We start from the raw sequence: 25,223 nt of genomic DNA on the forward strand, positions 1-25,223 counted from the left end.
TGGTTGGGGTATATATACCCATGTTTCTCCTTATAAGAATTTGACTGCATGTACAATGTCGAGGAAGTGATCATGGATCTATGTATCGATGTGCCACATGATGCCTCCTACATATACAATCCATAAGTCTGTACATATCTATATATCTATATATCTATATATCTATATAGATAGATAGATAGATATTTACACATATATATATTCTTTCTCCATGTCCCTATCGCTTCTCTCTTCTGTATATTAATATATCCATGAATCCTTTACCCCATCTGTTTGTTATTCATATCACATATATCTACTCCTGTTACATCCATGTTTACCTTTGCCGCACCACACGTCCCATCATGTTTCTCTCATTGCACACCATCTATGATATGTTTCTATACGAAGCACAACAGAAGGAGTCAAAAAGTGAGTGGGGCCTACAAGCTATTATGAACAAATATGAACAGGTTCTAGTACCACTTACTAGCGAAGAAAGTCTCTATTGTACAATCTACTATTACTGTATATAATATATGTGTATGATTGTATGTATATATGTGTACATATATATGCTTTGTGTGTGTGCGCGCTTTTAATTAACTTATGTGTTTAACCCAAAATCCTACATATCAGGGAAACAGACCGCTCACTGAAGAACCTGTGCTCAGTTTATACTTTCCAACAATTTTATCAGGTGTCACTAAATGATGCATGTTCTTTGTGTCGTTTACCAATGCTTTTTAGTAAAACAAGGCATGTCGCTATGTCAGTTGTTTGTTGTAGTGAATTTATTGACAATTGGCTCTTTATAACTCCCTTTCCCATCCTCAAACATATTCATTCCGTTTGTGCTGTTGGTTTCTTCTACTCCAAGGTTTCCACCTCTTTCACTCAGTCTCCCTCCTCCATCTTATCTAACACTCCTCCTTCATATTCCTTTGAGGAGATGCTAAACCTCCCATTCACTCTCTCTCTCCTCTCAATCCTTTTTGTCATCATAAATTCGTCAATGCCCCGCGAGGCCGTGGCGCTCACTCCCTCTCCTACTTCCTCCCCCTCCGATGATAATGACGACATGGCGGTAATGGAAGCCCAAGCACAAGCTCTCATAGCAATCCAGGATGCCATCACCCATGACCCCTCTTCTTGCCTCTCCTCCTGGACCACCACCACCACCACCGTCTCCACCTCCACGTCCACCTCCTCCAACTCTACTAGTAATCTTGTCCATACCACGGCACCGCCCTCCTATTGCCCCTCCAACGGCACTGCCGGCTGGTACGGCCTACTCTGTGATGACCGTTTCCACATCACCTCCCTCAACCTCTCCTCCTGCAGCCTCTCTGGTTCCATCTCCCCTTCTCTGGCTCTCCTCCCTTCCCTTTCTCTTCTCGACCTCTCCTACAACAACTTCTCAGGCGCCATTCCTTCTAGCCTCGGGAACCTTACCCAGCTACGGACCTTGCGTCTCGACAGCAACAACCTGGAAGGCCCCATGCCTTCTAGCCTCGGGAACCTCACCCAGCTACAGATCTTGGATGTCGAGTTCAACAACCTGGAAGGCTCCATTCCTTCTAGCCTCGGGACCCTGACCCAGCTAGAGACCTTGGATCTCTCTCACACAAGCCTGGAAGGCCCCATTCCTTATAGCCTCGGGAACCTCATCCAGCTACAGACCTTGGATCTCTCCTACAACAACTTCTCAGGCCCCATCCCTTCTAGCCTCGGGAACCTCAACCAACTACGAACCTTGTACCTCCGGAGCAACAACCTGGAAGGCCCCATCCCTTCTAGCCTAGGAAACCTCAGCCAACTAGAGACGTTGGTTCTAGATAGCAACAGCCTGGAAGGCCCCATCTCTTCTAGTTTTGGGAACCTTACCCAGCTAAAGACCTTGTACCTCGAGGGCAACAACTTGGAAGGCCCAATGCCTTATAGCCTCGGGAACCTCATCCAACTACAAACCTTGGATCTCTCCTACAACAACTTCTCAGGCCCCATGCCTTCTAGCCTCGGGAACCTCACTCAGCTACAAACCTTGTACCTCACGAGCAATAACCTGGAAGGCCCCATCCCTTCTAGCCTCGGGAACCTCACCCAGCTACAGATCTTGCGTCTTGACTTCAACAACTTCTCAGGCCCCATCCCTTCTAGCCTCGGGAACCTCACCCAGCTACAAACGTTGGTTCTCGACAACAACAACCTGGAAGGCCCCATCCCTTCTAGCCTTGGAAACCTCACCCAGCTACAGATCTTAGTTCTCGAGAAAAACAAGCTGCAAGGCCCCATCCCTTCTAGCCTCGGGAACCTCACCCAACTATGGACCTTGGATCTCGACACCAACAACCTGCAAGGCCCCATCCCTTCTAGTCTCGGGAACCTCACCCAGCTACGGACCTTGGATTTGGACAACAACAACCTCACAGGGAAGATACCAGCTGCACTTGGTAGCTGCTCACAACTCATCCAACTTCGGTTAGGGTTCAACACTCTCAGGGGTTCAATCCCTAGTGAGCTGGGAATGCTCGTAAACCTCCAGGAACTCTCGCTATTTGCGAACAGCCTAGAAGGGATTGTCCCTGTTGACACTTTACATAATCTGACGGCTCTTCAGGTCTTACGTCTCTTTCAAAACAATTTGACTGGAAAGATAGAGAGCTTGGATCTGTCCAAGATGCCGAATATCCAAAGGTTTAGTGTCTATGGAAATGCTTTAGAAGGGGGCTTGCCTGCTGGCCTAACAGAGAGTAAGGCACTGGTCATCTTTGATGTGCAGAGCAACAAATATCTCACCGGATCCTTAGGCAATACTGCTACTCCTGACATCACTGGTTTATCAAACCTCAGGGTTCTTTCGGTGAGCTACAACCAACTAAGCGGAGACATACCGGGTTGGGTTTGGAAGCTTCCCAGTCTACAGGCACTGGACCTCTCCAACAATCACTTCAGCGGCCACTTCCCTGTGACTCTCACGCACCTCTCCTACTTCAAGCGCAAACAAACCTCAGACAGGAACCAGACAATCCTCTATGAGGATGTGCCAGTAACAATTAAGAACACTGTCTACATTCTCAACTATGTGCTGAGTGCACGGATCTACTTTGATGTGTCCATGAACGATTTGGAAGGAGAAATTTCAGAGAGCTTCGGGGAGCTGCAAGGTCTGACAGGAGCAAACCTGTCCCACAACCGCATCAACGGCACAATACCTGTGGCTACATTCGGGAGATTGATGCAGTTGGAGGAGTTGGACCTGTCCTACAACCAGCTCAGCGGCGACATCCCACAAGATCTCACGTCTCTGGACAGCCTCTCTACTCTAAACCTCGCCCACAACCAACTAGAAGGACCCATTCCCACCCAGAACCACTTCAACACCAAGTTCTCGAATGTGAGCTACGAGGATAACCCAGGTTTGTGTGGCTACCCTCTTTCCTCCTCCTGCAACACAAGCACAAACACAAGCACAGGCGAGCCAATGCAGCAACGATTATTGATTGTGATTTGGTTTCATGAGTTTGTATCTCTGTCGGCAGTTCTGTTGGGCTATCCTATTGGGCTTGCACTTGGCATATTCCTCTGCCATCTCCTCTTAAAATCGAAGTGAATCAATAGTTATTGTTGGTCAAGTAGCAACGATTATTGATTGTTGTTGAGTGGCAAGCTCAAACCGATCCGGATCGGCTAAATAAGCCTAAGCCAAGTCGGTGAGCCGGTGAGCTGGGGAGCCGGTTATCCGGATCAAGCAGTAACCAAAAGCCAAGTAGCAGCTAGACTACTAGGTAGTTAAGGTATTGTAGTTAGTGTCAGATGCTCGTGTGAGCATTGAAGTACACCGTACTTCTGTCAGTCCATATGGACTTGTATAAAAGTGTTCACTAAACACATACGATGTACAGAGTATTACAGAGTTTTAGAGTTATTTTGAATAGAGTCTTATGTTCTGCTCTTTCTCTCTCTCTCTCTCTCTCTCTCTGTCTCTCCCGCGTACTGTGTATATTCAAGCTCCCCATTAAACCTATGTTTCTTTGTTTTCGGTTTTCTATTGCTTCCGCACACTATTCTTTCACATGGTATCAGAGTGTGAGGGTTGAGAACCTCTACAGCCGACATCAACATCTGAAGACAAACCCTAAGAATAGAAAGAGAAGTAATGGACAGAGGAATGGCTAGCTCGCTCCCAACGGAGAAGCTCGATAGAAACAACTATGCATCTTGGTCCTACAAGATGCACCAGTACATGCTCGGGCACGATTACTGGAGCTATGTCGACGGAGCAAATGACATAGCACTCGAATCGACACACAAAGATTTCCCGGTGGGGGAACAGTCGGCGAACAGAGTACTGTATTGCTTCGCGGCTTGTGTGGGCAAACAACTCATAAGCTACATTCGGGATGCAAAGACGCCGAAAGATGCTTGGAGAAATCTGAAGAAGATTTTCGCCGCAAGCACTATAGCCAGGAAGCCTTAACTCTGACAGGAGTTGAGCAACCTAAGACAACGCGACTTGTCGGTGGCAGACTACACCTCCAAAATCAAGGACATTTGCGACTCTCTGGCCTCCATCAATGTGAATATCGAAGAAGCCGATATGATGCAAATTTGTCTTAGAGGTTTGGCGTCAAAGTTTGGAGCGTTCCGAACTGTTGTGTGTACAAGGGAGAATATGCCATCATTTTTCGACTTACAGTCGATGCTCCTTGTAGAGGAGAACCACGCCGGTGCGTCAACAAGTGCACCGACCGACAACCAGATGCTGTACACAAAGGTAGATCGGCCCCGTGGGCGTGGTGGATGAGGTGGGTCAGCTCGCAATGGTAGCGGCCGGCAAGAGTAGGTCCGAAGCCACAAAGAACGTGCCGATAGCAGTTTCGGACCCTCCACAAGCAGGGGGAGTTAAGGCGGCGCCGGAGGCCGGCAAGCAAAGGCCGACACGGAATGCTAGTATTGTGGTAAAAAGGGCGACAGAGAAAGTGAGTGCTGGAAGAAGCGCGTCGATTTGAACAGATCCGGATCTGGCAAGGCCGGCAGAGAGAACCGACAATACTCGCACTACGCAGAAGGATTGGGAGGATCCAAAACCGGAAAAGCCGGTAAAGGGCCAACCTTGGTGGTGAAACACGAGGCTAACTCGATGAAGAAGAACACTTTCAAATCGGAGGAAGTGTGGTACGTTGATTCCGGTGCGTCGAATCACATGACGCGCCACAAAGAGTGGTTCTCCTTCTTGGAGAAACCGAAACAATCGGGGGTCGTCGAAACCGGAGGTGACACTCCGCACCCAACTGTGCATGTCGGAGAAGTCCCTTTGAACCACATCGGATAGAGGGGAAAGCTGAGGAACGTATTACACGTTTCGACTGTCACGAAGAACCTAGTGTCAGTCGGTCAGATCCAAGGTTGTTAGGTACGTTAGGTACGGTACGGATATCATACGTATTTAACATATTAATATATGTATAGTACCTCCCAATTTAAAAATACGTTTTCTTAATATGTTAAATACTTATAAATTACGTATAATACGTTGAATACTTCTAGAATATGAAAATTATTTACATTTCTAAAAGATATCTATAATATTGTAAAAAACATCTATCTTTACACAATTTTGTGATGTACAATATAGTTCTACATCCTAAAATGCATATAAGACATTTGAACATTTCACATCCTAAAATACTTGTAGTAATATGGATGTCGACATTCCCTTATTCTATAAATCAGTGTAAGTGTGTATCACGATGTTCTACTTCAAATTGTAATTATTTACAATTATGCCTTCCTAGATTGAGGAATCGTCTACGATTATCACAATCATGATAGGTTCTCTTTTCTTCATTTGCTTCTTCTTCTTCTTCTTCATCTTCTTCATCGTCGTCTCTTCTATTCTTCTTTCTTCCTTCCTTTGGCTTCTTTTTCACTAAAATCTTTTCTTTCTTTTGCTTTTTGTTAGGGTTTTACTTACATTTTCTTTATAAATACGTATTATACCTGTTTTTTTATAAATACATTAAATACCTTATTGGACAAATGTACATGATATTTGACTGAACAACATTGAGGTATAATACGTACTATGCAAATGATGAGGTACTATACGTATTTAAACGTTAAATATGGGTACGTAAACAACCATGGTCAAATCGTTGACCAGGGGATGCAGGTGCGGTTTACGCACCTTCGGTGCTTCATCGAGGAAGAGGGCCAGATTATTGCGCAAGGGCGCAGAGAAGGGAGGATGTTCATCCTCGACACCAATGACATTGGTAATGCTTTGTTCGCCAAAGGACAGAAGATTGAATGGGATATTGATCTCTAGCACAAGAGGATCGGCCACGTCAATTACCGGAGGCTTCAAGACCTGCAAACGAAACAAGTTGTTTTTGGTTTGCCAAAGTTCAGTGGCCGGAAGGCCCAAATATGTGAAGCCTGCCAACTTGGGAAGCAACACCGGCTTCCATTCCCCATCGAACGAAACTGTAGCCGTAACAAGCTCGACCTTATTCATTCGGATGTATGGGAACCAACACAGAACATTAGTCTTGGCGGGAGTTGGTATTTCCTCTCCTTCATCGACGACTATAGCCGACACACATGGCTCTACCTCATTGAGCAGAAGAGTGAAGTCTTCGAGTGTTTTCGGAACTTGCAAATCCTGGTTGAACGGGAAATGGAGAGGAAGATCAAGTGCTTGCGGTCGGATGGTGGAAAAGAATATTTTTCTGGCCAATTCAACAGTTATTTGCAGCAAAAAGGAATTCGGAGAGAGTTTAGCTGCAGATACACATCGGAGCAAAACGGTGTGGCCGAAAGGAAGAACCGGTTGATTGTCGACGCGGCAAGGGCAATGCTGGAGGAGAAGAGCATGCCCCATTTCTACTGGGCGGAGGCGGTCCAGACGACCGTCTACATCCAAAACCGGATCGGTGACAAGGTGTCCTCGCATGAGCTATATTTCGGGCGTGCCAAGCCGAATTTGAGACACCTTCGGATATTCGGTAGCATTGCATATGTGCATGTGCCGGATGAGAAGTGGAGGAAGTTGGATGCAAAGTCGGAGAAATGCATCCTAGTCGGTTACTCGCATGAGCAAAAGGGGTATTAGTGTTATAACCCCCGGACGAAGCAGGTCCGAGTTAGCCGGGATATTGAGTTTGATGAGACGGCATGATGGTATGCCTTACCGGCTCCAACTTCCAACCCCGACCCAATATCGGAGGATGAGGCTAGTGAGCCTGAACCGGTCCAGCTAGAAGATGAAGACCTCAGCACTCTAAAAGAGAGTCGGATCTCATTTCGGTTAAGTGGACCAAATGAGCGGCTAAGTCAGGATGACCAGTCAGATGACGAACGGGCGAGTAATGGAGACTCTGTCGTGCTTTCCCCGCACAAGGAACCAAGGAGACGGTTCATGCACAAAGAGAAGGGGAAGAAGAAGATGCCGGAATACGAAACCGGCAACGTTGAGTCGGATCAGGGCGAATTTGACTCCGGATGAAGGCGGATCTTCGGCAACAAAGACCGCACCGGCCAAGAAGGGCCTCAAATCGGGTAACGATAAGTTACGTCGTTCTTCCCATCAGAAGAACCCCGTAAAGCGATACGAGTACAATGAGTACATGGCGCATCACTATGCGTACATGACCAAGGTAGCAGAAGTGCGTGAGCCGGAGAGCTACGTAGAAGTGGCAAAGGACGCAAATTGGCGTGTCGCTATGGAAGTAGAAATGCGGGCACTTGATGCCAACGACACATGGGACCTAGTTGACCCTCCTCGACACTGTATACCGATCGGATGTAAGTGGGTGTACAAGGTAAAGTACAATGCCGACGGTTCGGTTAACCAGTACAAGGCCCGGTTAGTGGCGAAGGGATACGCGCAGACCCACAGAATCGACTACGATGAGACCTTTGCTCCAGTAGCGAAGATGACGACGGTTCGTGTAGTGTTGGCGGTTGCTGCGGCAAGGGAGTGGCATTTTGACCAGATGGATGTGAAGAATGCATTTCTTCAAGGCGATCTTGAAGAAGAGGTCTTTATGACCCAACCTCCCGGTTTCCAGACGGAGATGAACAAGTTGGCGGTATGCCGGTTGAAGAAGTCACTTTATGGCCTGAAGCAAGCCCCTCGAGCTTGGAATGTGAAGATCACGCACCAGTTGCGTAAGATGGGGTTTGCGGCCTCCAAGTCCGACTCTTCGTTGTTCATCTAGCAAGGTCCGGACGGTCCAGTTTGCATCTTGTTTTACGTTGATGATCTAGTCATTACCGGACCCGGAATCAATGAAATCAGCTGAGTCAAGTCCCAGCTATGAGACGCATTTGAGATGAAGGACCTGGGGGACCTTCACTATTTCCTTGGGATCGAGGTGATCCGACCCCCGATGGCATATTGCTCTCACAAAGACACTATGTGTTCAATATGCTATACAAGTTCGGCATGACGGAATGCCAACCGATCTCCACACCCCTGGACCGGAACCAGAAGCTCTGTCCCAACTCCGGACCGGCTTGCGATTAGAAGTGGTTCCGACAAATCGTCGGAAGCCTTATATATTTAACAATCACTCGACCCGACATCAGTTATCCTGTTGGCGTGATCAACCAATATATGGAGAAGCCGACCGTGGAGCACCTTCTATGCACGCATCGAATTTTGCGATATGTGAGTGGCACAAAGGACCGGGGACTGTTATACCGGCATGGTATAACCGAAGAGGTAGTCAGCTACACCGATGTCGACTGGGCCGGCGATGCATCGGATCGACGATCCACCTCCGGCTATATGTTTTCCCTTGGTATCGCGGTTGTTGCATGGAGCAGCAAAAAGCAGCCAACAGTGGCCCTTTCGAGCACTGAGGCTGAATATCGGGGCGCTACCGTTGCCACCTGTGAAGCCATTTGGCTTCGGCAACTGCTACAAGACCTGCGGATTGAGGTGCCGACCTCGATCCTGATCTACTGTGACAACATAAGCAGCATGCAGCTCGCCAAGAACCCCGTAGTCCATGCTCGCACAAAGCACATAGAAGTGCACTACCACTTCGTGCCTGAGCGTGTCCTGAGCGGTGAAGTCGAACTTTGGTATGTTCATACGGATTGGCAAGTTGCCGACATCTTCACCAAATCGCTCGAATCGGACAAGTTGCAGCACTTCCCTGAAATGCTTGGTGTTCAGCATCTCGACGTGCCACACTTGAGGGGGAGAACGGGCAAAGGCAAAGAAACTGCCGATTGCGCCGGTGAGGGAAGAACTGACAAAGGGAGAGACAAGAAGAAGAAGGCCAAGACCCAGACATGGTCCGATGTGGTGAAGGGCCTAGAATTGGAAGATGAATCGGGAGCGACTGATTCAGACAAGAGCTGGAACGAATTGGAGACAATCGATTCGGTTCAACAGATGGATTCGGAAGAACCGAATCAATTCAAGGCCAAAAGGACGAGAAGGCAGCAAAAGTCGACGCCAACACGAAGGAATCGGCGAATCGACAAGCGCCGAAGTCACAGCAGCAAGGGAGCTGAATTGGGCCTGTTGAGTAGACAAGCCGACCGAGGAGGTCAAGGTGCGCAAAAACAGAAGGGTCATGGCAAATGGGACCGGACCGGACGAGGAGCGCGAGCGAGGCGGAGTGACGCCAGAAGGAGCCGGGTGGAAGGACCGGCTGCCATGGAGACTGACACTACGATCCGACCTCAAGTTGAGCTTGAGGGGGAGTGTTGAGCGGCAAGCTCAACGGGATCCGGATCGACTGAATAAGCCTGAGCCGGATCGACATCCAGAAGGATGAGCCGGATCGGTGAGCCGGTGAGTTGGGGAGCCGGTTAGCCGGATCAAGCAGTAACCGGAAGCCAAGTAGTAGCTAGACTACTAAGTAGTTAATGTCTTGTAGTTAGTGTCAGATGCTTGTGTGAGCATTGAAGTACACCGTACTTCTGTTAGTCCGTATGGACTTGTATAAAAGTTTTCACTGAACACATACAATGTACAAAGTATTACAGAGTTTTAGAGTTATTTTGAATAGAGTCTTATGTTCTGCTCTTTCTCTCTCTCTCTCTCTCTCTCTCTCTCTCTCTCTCTCTCTCCCGCGTACTGTGTATATTCAAGCTCTCCATTAAACCTGCGTTTCTGTGTTTTCGGTTTTCTATTGCTTCCGCACACTATTCTTTCACAATTGTGAATTGATTCCATGAGTTTGTATCTCCGTCGTCAGTCTATCCTGCTGGGCTTGCACTAGGCATATTCCTCTGCCATCTCCTCTCCTCAAAATTGAAGTGAATCAGTAGTTATTGTTGGTCAAAAGAACTGGACTGGACTGCACAATTTTTGGGAGTGCCATCCATCATAAAAGCTAATTGAAATACTCACACGAGGAGAACAATCTCCAACATGAGCATTTTGAACATTCTACTGTATGCATTTTTACTCCATGAAAGCATTGCATTGGGTTGCTCATCTTCCAATTCATTTTGAAGGCTTAGGTCCATTTGCTTACCTCTCTATTACTCCGTATATATCCTCTTAATTTATTACATTACCACTCTGGAACGTAGGGATTCTATGACCTCTCGGTCTCCATTGGATAACCTTACCAAGCTACACTCACTGTCATGAACATCGACTTGAACTCAAACCTAGGTCCTTGTATATATTGTGGTGTGCATGTGTTCCTTTGTGCCACCCTTTTAGCACACCTGTTTTAGCATGGATGTAGCTAAGCGAACCCAAATGGGTATCTTTGTATTGACTATAAATTGAGCAAGAAGTAGAGAAGCTAAGTAGGCTGGTTTTGATCTCTTTACGTGCATTTCACATATTGGTGGAGAAGCGAGGTAAAATTTTAGATGGCTAACACCTTGTTCATCGCGTCCCAACTCCTCGTCGCCTTCGAAGCCGACACCCCTATGAAGTCTAAGTTCCCACAACCTCATGAGCAACCACCCCACCTCCAAATAGAGAAGCTCTTGCCAGTCCTCTCCAACGCAATGCGTCAAATCAACTTTTGAAACTGATCTCTGGGGTGTTGATGGAAGAACATGCCCCCCACATCCAAGCAGCTTCGCATGTATGCACCGTTCTTACCACCATCAATCACTCCACCCACACCAAATAGAGAAGCTCTTGCCAGTCCTGTCCAATGCTATGCGTCAAATCAACTTTTGAAATTGATCTCTGGGGTGTTGATGGAAGAACATGTCCCCCACATCCAAGCTCGCACGCAAGCTTGTTGCACCGTCACCTTAGGCAGTCTCACTTTCTCACACCACTTTTATGTCTTGCCCCACCAACTCTTCCTCCTCACCTTAGGTTGTGATTGGTTCCTCAAGCGTCACACTATAACTAATTTCGTTGCCCACCAAGTTCTTGTCCCATGAGCTCCCCTGATCCCCTTCCTACACGATAGCCCCCCTGCCCCCCACCTCAGCCAAGTTCATGTGGCCCTCAGTCCACAGGAGCAATTGATCTCCATCCACCAATTGTTTGCTCGTTTTCCATCACTAGCCCTGTCCAACTAATATCTAATCAAGGCCGCTAGTTCCACGAGGATGTCCTCAATGCCATTGCATCTCAACTAGGTGGCAACCAAGTGTTTACGTCCCCATACCATCCCTAGACAAATGGCCTCATTGAACGCCTCAACAAGACCCTCAAGTAGGAAATTCCTGCATGAATCAACCCTTTTTGAGCAGTCTATGAACGTGACCCTCGCCTCCCACCAGAATCATCCATTGACATCCATTCCAAACCTACCAACATGGATAATGCCAGGTGCGGGCTCAATCTCCAACAGATGCTCCCCCTCCTTCGACAAGCCATCTCTTGAAACCTACAAGTCACACAACAATGCCAAACGTAGCATTACGATGTGGGTCGAATTACCCAACTTATGCTAATAAAACCGTAAGTCCTTGTTTACTTCCCAGTCCGGAAACACAGTCTTAGCGAATCCCTCATGCACCGATGGATCAGCCCGCTCACCATAGTTCATGCCATCAGATCCACTACGTACTTGCTCCGATGCGATTCCAATGGTTGATTCACCTCCGCCCATGTTGCCTGCATCAAGCCCTATGCCACACCAGGCCCATCTTTTGGCCCCCATCCTTTCCCCAGGTCGTGAACCTCCTTGTTTCTCTTAGGGGGAAAATGTGGTGTGCATGTGTTCCTTTGTGCCACCCTTTTAGCACACCCTTTTTAGCATGCATGTAGCTAAGCCAACCCACCCTTTTTAGCACACGTCTTTTTACATGCATGTAGCTAAGCAAACCCAAATGGGCACCTTTGTATCGACTATAAATTGAGCAAGAAGTAAGAAGCTAAGTAGGTTGGTTTTGATCTCTTTATGTGCCTCTGTGGCTACCCTCTTTCCTCCTCCTGCAACACAAGCACAAGCGCAGGAGAGCTGGAGCAGCTACTATTATTGATTGTGATTTGGTTCCATGAGTTTGTATCTCCCTGGGCACTTCTGGTGGGCTATCCCGTTGGTCTTGCACTTGGATATTCCTCTACCATCCCCTCTCCTCAAAATTGAAGTGAATAAGTAGTAGTTGTTGGTGAAGAGAACTGGATTGGACTACACATCAGAGGAGTGTCATCATAAAAGCTAATTTGAAATACTCACACGAGGAGCACAATCTCCAACATGAGAATTTAGAACTATGTATAAATATGCCTTTCGAACTTTCTATAAATATGGCTTTCCAACTTTGTATTGTATGCATTTTACTCCATGGACCATGAAAGCATTACATTGCTGATCTTCGTACGTATCCATTTTGAAGGCCTAGGTCCATTTCCTTACCTCTCAATTACTCCATATATTTCCTCTTAATTTACCTACATTACCACTCTGGAATGTAGGGGTTGAACCCATGATCCGGGTCTCCATTGGACAACCTTACCAAGCTACAGGTCATACTCTTTCTCTCTCTTAATTAGCTTACTTTAGTGGTAAGTTGTTACACTACTCGCACTACAACTCTAGTTCTCCATACATCTCTCTCTCTCTCTCTCTCTCTCTCTCACACACACACACACACACACACACACACACACACACACACACACACACACACACATAATTCTACATGGTATCAGGTGCAACAAAGGAGTTCAACCCCACCAAGACGTTTGTTGTGTTATACGATAACCGAATGTGCTAATTGATGCTAATTGATCTTGTTGGACATAGAAGCATTATTAACAAATGCGACTGCAAATGCTGCCCAACTATAATCTTGCACTTATCATATTGAAAAACTTTAATTAGAAAAAGGATAAAACATGGCATATGACCCTAGAGATCATATTTGGACACTAAAATTTGTTAACCATGGATGATGGAACCAACTTACATGCAAAAATTCATTACCCCACAAATAAATGCAATTAATCCTAGTGGTCTTGCACTTGGCATATCCTTTTGCCATCTCCTTTGCTAGAAAAAATTTAAGTGAATTAGTTTCTCTGCTTTAAAGAGGAGTCTTATTCAGTATACTTCAAGAAATAATTCTGAATTTATATAGAATATCCTGGTCAAGAATTTTTAAGAATGACATAATTAATCAACAACAAAGAAGTATTGTTTTGGCCTAGGAGTGAGAATAAAATAATACTTCATAATTGTTTTCAACCACTAACTTAACAGAATTGGATTAATGTTTGGGAGGCTAGTGCATAATTGATGTGTAGAATTGGCAGGAATCAAATGCGTTCCTCCCAAACAATGGACATCTCTATAAATACTTAATGCTATAATTAGCAAAATAGTAGCCAGTAATTAAAATACTGCAAATAAAATACATTTACTTGGCCTTTGGAAATCATGTCTTTGCAATGAATGAAGCTCTGTGGTCATTCATCTATGAAATTCTTTTTTGGGAGGAGACGGTTTTCTTAATGTTGATTAACACTCCTCTATTTCACTTCATTGTATCATTGGGATAATCCAATATACCAATGGGGCCTCCAAGATTTTCATATTTTCATATTTTCAAATATGGTCATTTTTTATTCATGAGGCATGGTTGTTATCATAGTTTAGAATGTAAACATGTGCATCTTGGCAGGTGCTCAAAAAATACATATTACTTAATAGGCTGCCAACTTGGAATCATAATAACAATCATCACATTTGGCAAATACACAACTAAGGTTAAGGTTCGCGTAATTTCATTACATAACTCCTCGTTTGCCTAGCTACCCACAATTCTCTTTATGCGTCCTCTTGGCTGGGGTATACATAACCCATGATTCTTCTTGTAAGAATTGACTACATGTAGCATGTCGAGGAAGTGATCATGGATGTATGTATAGATATGCCACGTGATGCCTCCTACATATAATGTGCCTACATATACAATCCATGACTCTGTCTATAATATATATATATATCCCTATCGTTTCTCTCTCTTCTATATATATCCATGAATCCTCTACACCATTTGTTTGTTATTCACATCACATATATCTACTCCACCCATATATACCTTTGCCACAACACGTCCCATCATGTTTCTCTTATTGCAGACCATCTATGATATGTTTTTGTACAAAGCAAAACTGAAGGAGTCAAAAAGTGAGTGGGGCCTACAAGCTATTATAACAGGTTCTAATACCACTTACTAGCGAAGAAAGTCACTAATGTACAATTTATTGTACAATATATCATTACTCTATATATATGTGTGTATGACTGTATTCAGGGCCTGAATTTGACGGGTTAGTCTTTAAGTTTTTTGACGGGCATGTTTTAAAGATGTATGTCATATGACACAAGAGTGCAAAAACTAACATGTCATTTGACATGTAAGTTTTAATAATGAAAAGCTCTATATGATGCTTCATTATTATACATTTTATTACTAAAGAAAGTATACAACGATACACAAATAAATATAACTACCTCACAAAGATAATGAAAACATACAAATTGAATACTTAAATCATCATATATTTCTTAAAGCCCAAAAAACACAAAAAATGTTTATCATACCGTGACTCCTCATATTAAGCATTGTGCAATATGTGTCTACTTCAATGATACTATCTTTCTCTCTTTATCTTCAAACCAAAGGTTATATATATCCCTCCAACAAATGTTTGATGTCTCTTGAGAATTGAAGGATATAAACATCAAAGCATCTAAAGTTTCCAAAGATAAACCATTTCTAATATCATTTTTTATGGTATTTTGACGTGAAAAGCCTCATTCACATGCTGCTGTACTAATAGGAATAGTCAGACATAGTTGCCACAATTGCATAATACCTGGAAATAATTGCCACCAAGATTGTGCTTTGCAACAAATATTCCATGCATCATGCATTCCTCTTCCTTTAGCAATTCTAACAAGCATACAAACAAAATCTTCTCGCTCATTGAAGCATCTTTTCATGTCAACAATTTGCCTATCAATATTAAACTTCCCAATAAGTTTTTGTAACCATTCCTTTGTCTTTTTCTCTCTTTCATTTTCCTCAATGGGATATGAACATGGATTAAACAACTTTACAACATTGAAAAATGTAACATCGGGGAAACAATTGTTTAAGGCATCAATAACATGTTGGACAAAGTCCTTTCCAATGCTAATGCATTCATCCAAACTACCATTTTCCACATTACCATGAAAAATATTCAAGTTGAAATCACTACTATCTTCATTCTCACTATCAAGACTACTTACTAGTCTTCTTGATCGTTTTGTTACTCCTTTGGGTTTGGAATTGGTATAAACTTCAATGGATGTGAACGACTAACATTATCACATCCAATATATGTGAGTATGCCATCTTTCACATTAGATAGAAAGTTTGGAAGAAACATAGACCTGGTGCCAAATGTTTCACAAGATAAATATCATCTTCGAAGTTTCTCGTGGATGATATCCAAGTGAACACCAAGCATAGTTACATCCATTAATTCCCTTTGGAACTGCTCATTTAATTTATTTAATTCCACAAGAATATCTGCCAATAGGTGTAACATAAATTGCACTTGGAATATAGTAGCATACTCGTACCATTTTTTTTCATGTTTTTCCCATTGTTCTAAAATTGCAAGCATAAGTGTAACTAGTCTCTCCATTACTTGGCCTCGAGATAACCCTCAAATCACCCTCACCATTACTTGGCCTTGAGAATTTTAAGCACCTTCAAATCACCCTCACCATGTTGTTTCATTATTTCTTTTAGCTCCTTGTGTCTATTAGTTGACTTTCCCAACCAAGACTATACTTTATTTGCAAATGCATCAAGGAAGCTAAACACATGTGCATGAGACATTATATATGCATCTTTTATGGCAAGTGCTTCACGATGTGCAATGCAATGCACTCCCAAAATATTAGGCATCATGGATTGAAACTTAGAAATTGCTCCATTGTTCTTCCCCTACCATAGATGATGCCCCATCACTTGCAAAAGCCACTAGTTTTTTAAAATCTAAATTTCTCTCCAAACTGAATTCATTGATAGTATTATAGATACCTTTAGCTTTCACATTTTCCACCGGAAGAAGACGCACAAATTTACACTATGGCTCCCCTTTGCCACCTTCACTTAAGTACAAGACATAGATAATGAGGTGTTTTTCCAATGTCCGATCTGTGCTTTCATCAATCAAGATTGAGAAAAATGGACTTCCACGAATTTCATCATACAAGAATTTTCTTGTGAGGTTCTTAATAGCCATTAAGAATTCTCTGGCAGATTTAGCATTAGCATAAACACCATATTCATTTGAGGCAGGGGCATTTGGAGTACCAAGTTCTCTTTGTAACTGACATTGTTTTACATATTTCTCTAATGGAATATCATTGCAAGCATAAAAATGAACCAACTTCATGCATAAGATTATCCTCTCATATTCTAAATGCATGATTTCTGAAATTTTGATATCCATTGGGCCTTTCACATTTGCATTTTCCTTTTGTATCTTTACATGATGCATGGCACTTCCTATTACATGATCGGATGACTTAGCATGCTCATTCAATGAAGACAATTGCATGCTAAGAGATCTACCATCCGTAAAAACATTATTCCTTCTTGCATCTTTACACCACATGCATTTAATTTTTTCACCTAATAAGGACTTTGTCAAATATGCCCATGGGTGGAGCAAAGTCCATTGGTTTCTCCACTTTCTTTTTGTTTTATTAGAAGAAGATGTTGACACATTTACATTTGTGACAACCTCTTCCTCATTATTTGGAGTATCATTAAGATGTGTTCTCTTGCAAAACACACTCTTAATAGAAGGTTGGTGTGATCTATGTTTTTTGGGGCAGGACATACTCTTGAAACTGAGAGAATTCACAAACCAAGAATAAAAACAAAGATGAGATGGGCAATCAAGGGACCTTGATGTAGAGTATGTTGGACTAACATAATCTATGATTTGATTTATAAGAAGGGGAAACACATATATACAATCCATGAAATCCACAAATTAAATATATTCTAAATACAATAAGAAGATTAAAATACTTGGGATATATGCAAGATTACGAGGCAATAAAGGATAGTTTCCACTCTAGATCTTCCAATCTATCAAAAAAAAGGGAAGAAAGATGAAGGCTCACATAGCTTACACGCACATGCAAATCCATGTATGTAAATGTGATAGAAATTGAGGGAACAAATATATTGCAAACAATATTGAAGAAAAAGATTAAGAGAAAAAAGTAGTGGATATATTAAAACAAGAGGACAATAAAAATGCTAGGTGATAATGCTCGTCAACTTTTCATGAACCCATAAATAATTGAGTTTGAACTCATAAGATGTTATAGAAAATAAAATTGATTGAATGTAAAATGTGAGCATGTTGAGCTTGTTCCATCTTCTATGTTATATTCCTTATATAATTGCCGCATATGTTTCTTCAAAACCTTTCTTGACATTTAATCAACATGGTAAGGTAAATATACTTAGGGAGAAAAAAGAAGAGAAATTGGTAGTGTCTAAAAAAGTTATTCCCTATTAAAAGAGATTCATACACAAAACAAAGATAAGAAAATTCAATGATGGGAGACAAAGGAATCCAATAAAGGAAATGGTTAACAATGGCCCTGTCACCGCACGCCCTTCCTTAGTTGAAACTATTGTCAAAAACTAAACCTAAATATGTAAGCATTGAGGAAGTCACGAAACAATCAATGTACTCTAAATAGTTGCGATTCAAAAATAGCCATAAGATGACTTGTTGCACATAAAGCATAAACTTGTAAAAAGAATCCAATATTTTATTGGTCCCTCAAATTCCATGACCATCAAAAAGGGAGACTTTATGTGACTTGGCCATAATAGATGATGATGAAGCTACCGTTATCTACATTGTGGATAGCAATTTCTCTATGAATGACAGACAATAAAGGAAAAAGACTTGATGAAAGCACAAGGCAAGAAGATCACATGGCGTTTTTATTCTAGACAAGCAAACATTTTACTTTCCTTGCTTGCTTGGGAAGCATTACATTGTCCACAAACAAGAGTTTGTATGCTTCCAATATAACATCGTTGTCAGGAATAATACTAAACAGAGATAGGATTAGTACTAAACAGAGAGAGAATTAGTACTAGAGAAGGGAAGTACTATTAGAACTAAGGGGACGGGACTGCGTAAGACTCCCGAGAAAGAAAGAAAGAAAGAAAGATATATTAACGTCTTCTAAGGCCAAAATTGGCCCATGAGACAAATGGTGTACAACAAAAATGGGATATTTACCCATTCATCGAAAGTAAAAATAAAAATAAGATAAAATAGAGTTTAAGCTAAATAGTTCTAAGAAAACAACAAACATATTCTATATAAAAAACATGTTCTACAATGAGAAATGATTCTATACTAGGCCTAATTTCATTTCCATCCAAGTCTCTCGAAGAGAAGCGGGGGGTCAAAGGGTTGCCATGTGGATGTGGCCCGTGGTCCCCATGTAAGAGGTACCCCAACCATAGCTTCGAGTCGACGTAGCTCACGTTCCCTTATCTTCTTAATCTTTTCTACTCCACGTTGACTTGTGTTGAAGCCCAACATCCGAGGACGTTTGGTTGCTCTTTGTATTTCTGCTTCCTCAAGGGAGAGGCCGAGCGGCATAAGTGTATCCACATTCATCGTCTCCCCATGTTCCTGAAAAATTACACTAGGTACATGTTGATGAGTAGTAAAAGGGTTATGATTAACACTTTGTAATTTATCCTCCCTATGTTGTTTTAGCTCTAAGATATACCTACCTAGTCTCTTTACACTCGGGGTATCTAATAGTTTGGAGAGGGTGGGAGAGGGTCCTAGTATGTCTTGGTATTCCGCCCGTATCTCGGCATAAGTTGGGCACTTGCATGTGAAGTGATACTCATCCTCTATCTCTATGTGGCATAACCTACATAGCCTTTCCTCTCTAGGGACTCTATTAGCTCGACCATTCTCAATCTCAAGTTGGTGAGATGATATCCTAAGTTGTCCAATGGCCACCCTTAGTGCATTTGATAAGAAAGTATCTAGGTATCTTGGTCGTGTAATAAACCCTAACTTAGAGAAGTGCAAGAAGTGTTCCTTATAGTACACCATTTTAGATGGGAGTGGCTCTCGTGGGGTGATCCATTTGTATCGAGTGTAGATTTGCCATATTTCTTGGCGTATCACTTTATTACGATCTTCACGAGAGATTAAAGTTTGATCAGTCCCATGGTTGTACTTAAGGGGAGGTAGGTTATTAATGTCTATGCCATTTGCAAATAACCAACTCACCACAATGCTATACCAAGAGTTAGTGTCTCCAGACACATGTAAGGATCGGGATGCCTCAAAGGCTCGACGGGATATCCTATCTTGTGGTTGACTATGTATCCGATGAATAAAAGCTACCACTTGAAAGAGTGCTTCTACTAACATCGGGGGTAGGCTAAACTCCGCTCTAATAATGTCATGTGGTACTGTCGATTTGCTTCGGAGTTGACGTGATAACATCACCACTAAAGGTCTCTCCAATTGCGTCCACATGAAAGATGGTAGACCTGGAGCCCATACTACTGATGCATACATGAGGGACAGGGTCACTAATGAGTCGAAAAGGTTTAGGGTTTAGGGTTTAGGGTTTAGGGGAACAGAGGAGAGAGAGAGAGAGAGAGAGAGATAGTGAGGACGAGAGATGATGATAACAGATTATATATTATAAGAAGAGTAAGTACAAAAGGGCTATGAGGCTAAAGACTGGCGTTGAACCAATTTGGTTCAACATAATGCCTAGTGCCCTCTTTTGTAGTGTTCTCAGGAGTAATCCTGAAGCTTCTAGAATGTTCCAGAGAAATATGGAATATACATTGATTTCCTATAACAAAATGTAAATAAAAATAATATCCTACGTATTACAATAGATGATATAATGGTCAAGAGCTCGACCCATATAACCTAAGGTCATGGGTTCGAGTCTTGCCATATCATGACACTATCCCCCCTTTAAAACGACGAGTGTCATGAGTCGTTTTGGATAGAGGACCCGATTTGTGTGGATATTGCCGATGGAAGTCTTCAAGAAGCGCACGAGCATTGGTCACATTCTCGATCGGTTCCCAAGTATGTTCGCTGGGACTATAGCCTAGCCAATCGACTAGATAGTAGAGCTTGTTGCGAACAATCTTTGAATCAAGGATGGCGGCAACCTCGTACTCCGGTCCATCTTCAAGCTCGATCGGGGGTGGAGGTTGTATAATACGCCTTGAGATGGTGCTCTCGTGATAGGGTTCAAGGAGAGAACTATGAAACACCGGATGTATCCGAAGTTGAGGAGGTAGAGCGACATCATTAATCTTCCTGATAATACGGAAAGGACCTAATCGCCGATAATCCAACTTCTCACATGGGCGAGTAGTCTTGATGTGTCGTCGTAGCAGCCACACCCGATCTCCAATGTTAAAACTAGATGGAAGTCGATGACGATCCGCGTAGACCTTGTGTGTTTGTTGAGCTTGCTGGAGATGAGTACATAAATCTTCTTGTATCTTGCGTAATTGCTCCAAACGATCCTCCGCGCAAGGATTTATGGACACCTCTAGGGTTTCAAGTACACTCCACCGAGGGTGACATCCCGTATAAGCATAAAATGGCAAAACTTTAGTCGATGCGTGGATAGAGTTATTATAGGCAAATTCGGCGAAGTGGAGAATATCTACCCAGTTATCCTGATGATAGCTGAGAAAGCACCGCAAATACTGCTCTAGCGTTTGATTTGTTCGTTCGGCTTGGCCGTCGGTTTGTGGGTGGTAGCCGGAGGAGAGGTTATAAGTGACCTTGAGCATTTAAAAAGGTGCTTCCAGAATTTTGACACGAACTAGGGTCCACGATCGCTGACGATACTATCGGGGAGTCCATGATGCCGACATACTTCACGCATGACAATTTCGGCGGTGTCTTCACTTGAGATTTCCTTAGTACATGGCAAGAAATGAGCCATCTTCGTATATCGATCTACCACTATTAGAATCGCATTGAATCCCTTAGAGACTGGAAGATCTGTGATGAAGTCGAGAGCAATGGATTGCCATGGCTTGCTTGGAATTGGTAATGGTTCTAGGGTGAAAGCATGCGAATGGAAACACTATTATAGCTATTTAGCTGCTAAAATGACTACAGCTAAATAGATTTTTTTATAGCTAATTTTTAGTAGGAAGATCTTAAAGATACGTATCATTTATTATGGAGATAGAAATATTACCATTTATGGTCCACTGTTTAGCTAGTCTTTTTCTTAGATCAATTTCTAATCATCCCTAAATTTGCCAAAATATAAAGATTACATGTAGCTTTTTAGATAGCTAATTAGCTATGTCAAGGACATAGCTAATTGTTCCCATTCCCATGCTTTCACCCTCTAATAAACCATAGGGATGATGCCTCAGCATTTTCGCTCTGCAGCATGTCACAAGTCCGAACAAACTCTTCGACAAATTGTCGCATACGAGGCCACCAGAATGATCATTGTACTAAATCTAATGTTTTAGTACTACCAAAATGCCCAGCTCTATATGTGTCATGACAGTTTTGTACTACTCGAAGGCGGCAAGAACCATTAGGAACATACAAAAGTTCTTTAAAGAAAAGTAATCCATCATGGTATTTGAATTGCCGATAGTCCGTACCTTATGGTTGTGACTGTGAACACGACGCTCGAGAGGGATCAATCTGTGCTAGTATAGCTTGGGCGAAAGCATCTGTCTTCAGGTCCGCACATATGATATTGATAACGTGGGAATCCATGGGCATGCCAAAAACTTGTGTTGCTTGTAGTCGTGCCGGTCCCAAGATTACTTGCTTTTGGTTATCAAAAGCCGGCTCGCCGGGACGCGGTGTTAGATACGAACGCCATGATAATGCATCTGCCTTCCCTTGGTGCTTCCCCGGACGATATGTAATTTTGAAGTCGAAACGCGTGAGGAAGTGGGTCCACCGAGCTTGACGTCGATTTAACACTCGAGCATCTTGAAAGTAGGCAAGGTTTTTATGATCACTGAATACGGTGACTTGATGAGAGGACCCCTCTAAAAAATGCCTCCATTGCATAAACGAGTCCACTATTGCCAATACCTCCTTATCATGAATTTCGTAATTGATTTCGGCGGCGTCAAACTTGCGTGAGTGAAAAGCCACAGGATGTAGCTTCTCATCATGACCCCGTTGTGACAGAATGCTCCCCAATGCGAAATCCGATGCATCAGCTTCGATAATGAATGGTAGTTCCGGATCGACATGAGCTAGAATTGGAGCCGATGTAAATGCCTTTTTAAGACTCTCGAAAGCCATATCTGCTTCTTCAGACCAAACGAACGATTGTCCCTTCTTGGTAAGCTGTGTGAGAGGCAGAACGAGCTTTGAGTAGTCTTGTATAAACTTCCGGTAAAAATTGGCAAACCCTAAAAAGCATTGCACATCCCGCACCGAGCGCGGAGCCTGCCATTCTACCACCGTCTTGACCTTAGCTGGGTCCATGGAGATGCCTTCTGAGGAAATGACGTAGCCAAGAAATTCCATCTGGTTGCACCCAAAACTACATTTTTCTAGCTTTGCGTAAAGACCATGTTCTCGAAGTCGTTTTAGTACTAACAGTACATGAGAATCATGCTCTTCTTCGGTCTTTGAATAAACCAGTAGATCATCCAAGTAGATGATCAGACACACATCCAAGAGATCTCGGAATATATCATTTGCCATGTGCTGGAAGACGGCTGGACCATTAGTGAGGCCGAACGACATGACCGTATACTCGAAGTGCCCATATCTAGTGCCGAATGCGGTCTTCCATTCATCTCCTGGTCGGATCCGTACGAGGTTATAGGCCCCCCCCCGTAAGTCGATCTTTGTGAAGAACCTGGCACCATTGATCCGTTCTAAAAGACTTGAGATAAGGGGAAGTGCATACCTATTGCGGATTGTAACTTTATTCAAGCCACGGTAGTCTACCACCAGACGAAGTGAGCCATCCTTTTTCTTGACGAAGAAAATGGGTGCGCCGGCTGGAGATTGTCCTTGTTGACGCTTTACATAATCTGACGGCTCTTCAGGTCTTACGTCTCTTTCAAAACAATTTGACTGGGAAGATAGAGAGCTTGGATCTGTCGAAGATGCCTAATCTCTCGAGTTTTAGTGCCTATGAAAATGCTATGGAAGGGGAGCTACCTGCTGGTCTTACAGAGAGTAAGGCACTGGTCGTCTTTGAAGTGCAGAGGAACAAATATCTCACTGGATCCTTAGGCAATGCTGCTACTCCTGACATCATTGGTTTATCCAACCTAAGGGTGCTCTCGGTGAGCTACAACCAGCTTAGCGGAGACATCCCTGGTTGGGTTTGGAATCTTCCCCGTCTGCAGGCACTAGACCTCTCCAACAATCGTTTCAGTGGCCACTTCCCTGCGACTCTCACGCACCTCTCCTACTTCAAGCTCAATCAAACAACAAATAGTAACCAGACCACCCTCTACGAGGAGGTGCCTGTCACGCTGAAGAACATTGTCCTGAAGAACTATTTTCTAACTGCACGTATCTACTTTGATGTGTCCATGAACGACCTGGAAGGCGAAATTCCGCAGAGCTTTGGGGAGCTGCAGGTTTTGACAGGAGCCAACCTGTCCCACAACCGAATCAGCGGCCCCATAGGTGAGGGTACATTCGGCAGGTTGATGCATTTGGAGAAGTTGGACCTGTCCTACAACCAGCTCAACGGTGGCATCCCACAAGATCTCACGTCTTTGGACAACCTCTCTACTCTAAACCTCGCCCACAACCAACTTGAAGGACCCATTCCCAAACAAAATAACTTTAATACTAGGTTCACCTCCGCCAGCTTCGAGAACAACCAGGGCCTGTGTGGCTACCCTCTTTACTCCTCCTGCAACACAAGCATCGATGATGCGGGTAGTTATGTGGGCATCACAAGCACAAGCACATGGTGGCCGAAGCAACAATTATTATTGATTATGATTTGGTTCCATGAGTTTGTATCTCCCTGGGCAGTTCTAGTAGGCTATCCCGCTGGGCTTGCATTGGGCATAATCCTCTGCCATATCCTCTTCTTAAAATTGAAGTGAATCAGTAGTAGCTGTTGGTCAAGAGAACTGGACTGGACTGGACTGGAGTGCACAGATTTGAGGAGTGCTAATTGAAATACTCACGCGAGGAGCACAATCTCCAACATGAGCATTTCGAACTATGTATAAATATGCTTTTCCAACTTTGTGTTGTATGCATTTTTACTCCATGGACCTCGAGAGCATTGTGTTACTCATCTTCCAATCCATTTTGAAGGCCTAGGTTCATTTGCTTACCTCTATTACTTTGTATATATGAAAATGTTCTATTAATTTACTATGTTACCACTCTGGATTGTATGAGTTGAACCAATGACCTCCCACGCTCCATTGGACAACCGTAGTGGTAAATTGTTCCTAGCACTACATCTCTATTATTCTATACATCTCTTTCTTTCTCTCTCTCTTGGTGAAAACACACAATTATATTAATAAATGTGTGTAAAAAACACTACTCATAATGGGTGTGACAATGGGGTATGGTCACCTACTAACTACACTACATGGGTAGTGGAACATGTTGAATTGCCAACAGGCAAGACAAACACTCCACTGAGGAAAGAATTTTCACTTGCTCCAATAAAGAAAATTTCCACATTAGTACTCCCTTCAACTTTCGTAGATATGCTTTCACTCCATGTCTACCATCGAAT

General features: G+C 43.3%; 2 protein-coding genes and 1 long non-coding RNA gene across 3 annotated transcripts in view; 2 read left to right on the forward strand and 1 right to left on the reverse strand.

Moving 5' to 3' along the window:
- LOC147852776 (uncharacterized) overlaps positions 1 to 1,672 on the reverse strand; it is an 87,348-nt gene extending 85,676 nt beyond the window's left edge. Inside the window, exon 1 of the long non-coding RNA XR_015531257.1 lies at positions 1,646 to 1,672. This is a non-coding gene — a long non-coding RNA (uncharacterized LOC147852776). The remainder of the gene's footprint in view (positions 1 to 1,645) is intronic.
- LOC147852774 (uncharacterized) overlaps positions 1 to 10,541 on the forward strand; it is a 142,283-nt gene extending 131,742 nt beyond the window's left edge. The window contains exon 2 of the transcript XR_015531253.1: positions 10,471 to 10,541. The gene's annotated coding sequence lies outside the window, so the exon portion shown is untranslated. The remainder of the gene's footprint in view (positions 1 to 10,470) is intronic.
- On the forward strand, positions 1,014 to 24,609 carry LOC147852781 (uncharacterized). The gene is made up of 2 exons (XM_087332904.1): positions 1,014 to 3,146; positions 24,101 to 24,609. Exons 1-2 carry the CDS (start codon positions 1,061 to 1,063, stop codon positions 24,568 to 24,570), a joined length of 2,556 nt encoding a protein of 851 aa, XP_087189030.1. The 5' UTR covers positions 1,014 to 1,060; the 3' UTR covers positions 24,571 to 24,609.
- The last annotated feature ends 614 nt before the right edge of the window (positions 24,610 to 25,223 follow it).

This window comes from Azolla caroliniana, unplaced genomic scaffold (assembly GCF_043228905.1).
Source record: "Azolla caroliniana isolate FFs.n. ecotype wild unplaced genomic scaffold, voAzoCaro1.0.p SCAF_17, whole genome shotgun sequence".
Lineage (NCBI taxonomy): Eukaryota > Viridiplantae > Streptophyta > Polypodiopsida > Salviniales > Salviniaceae > Azolla > Azolla caroliniana.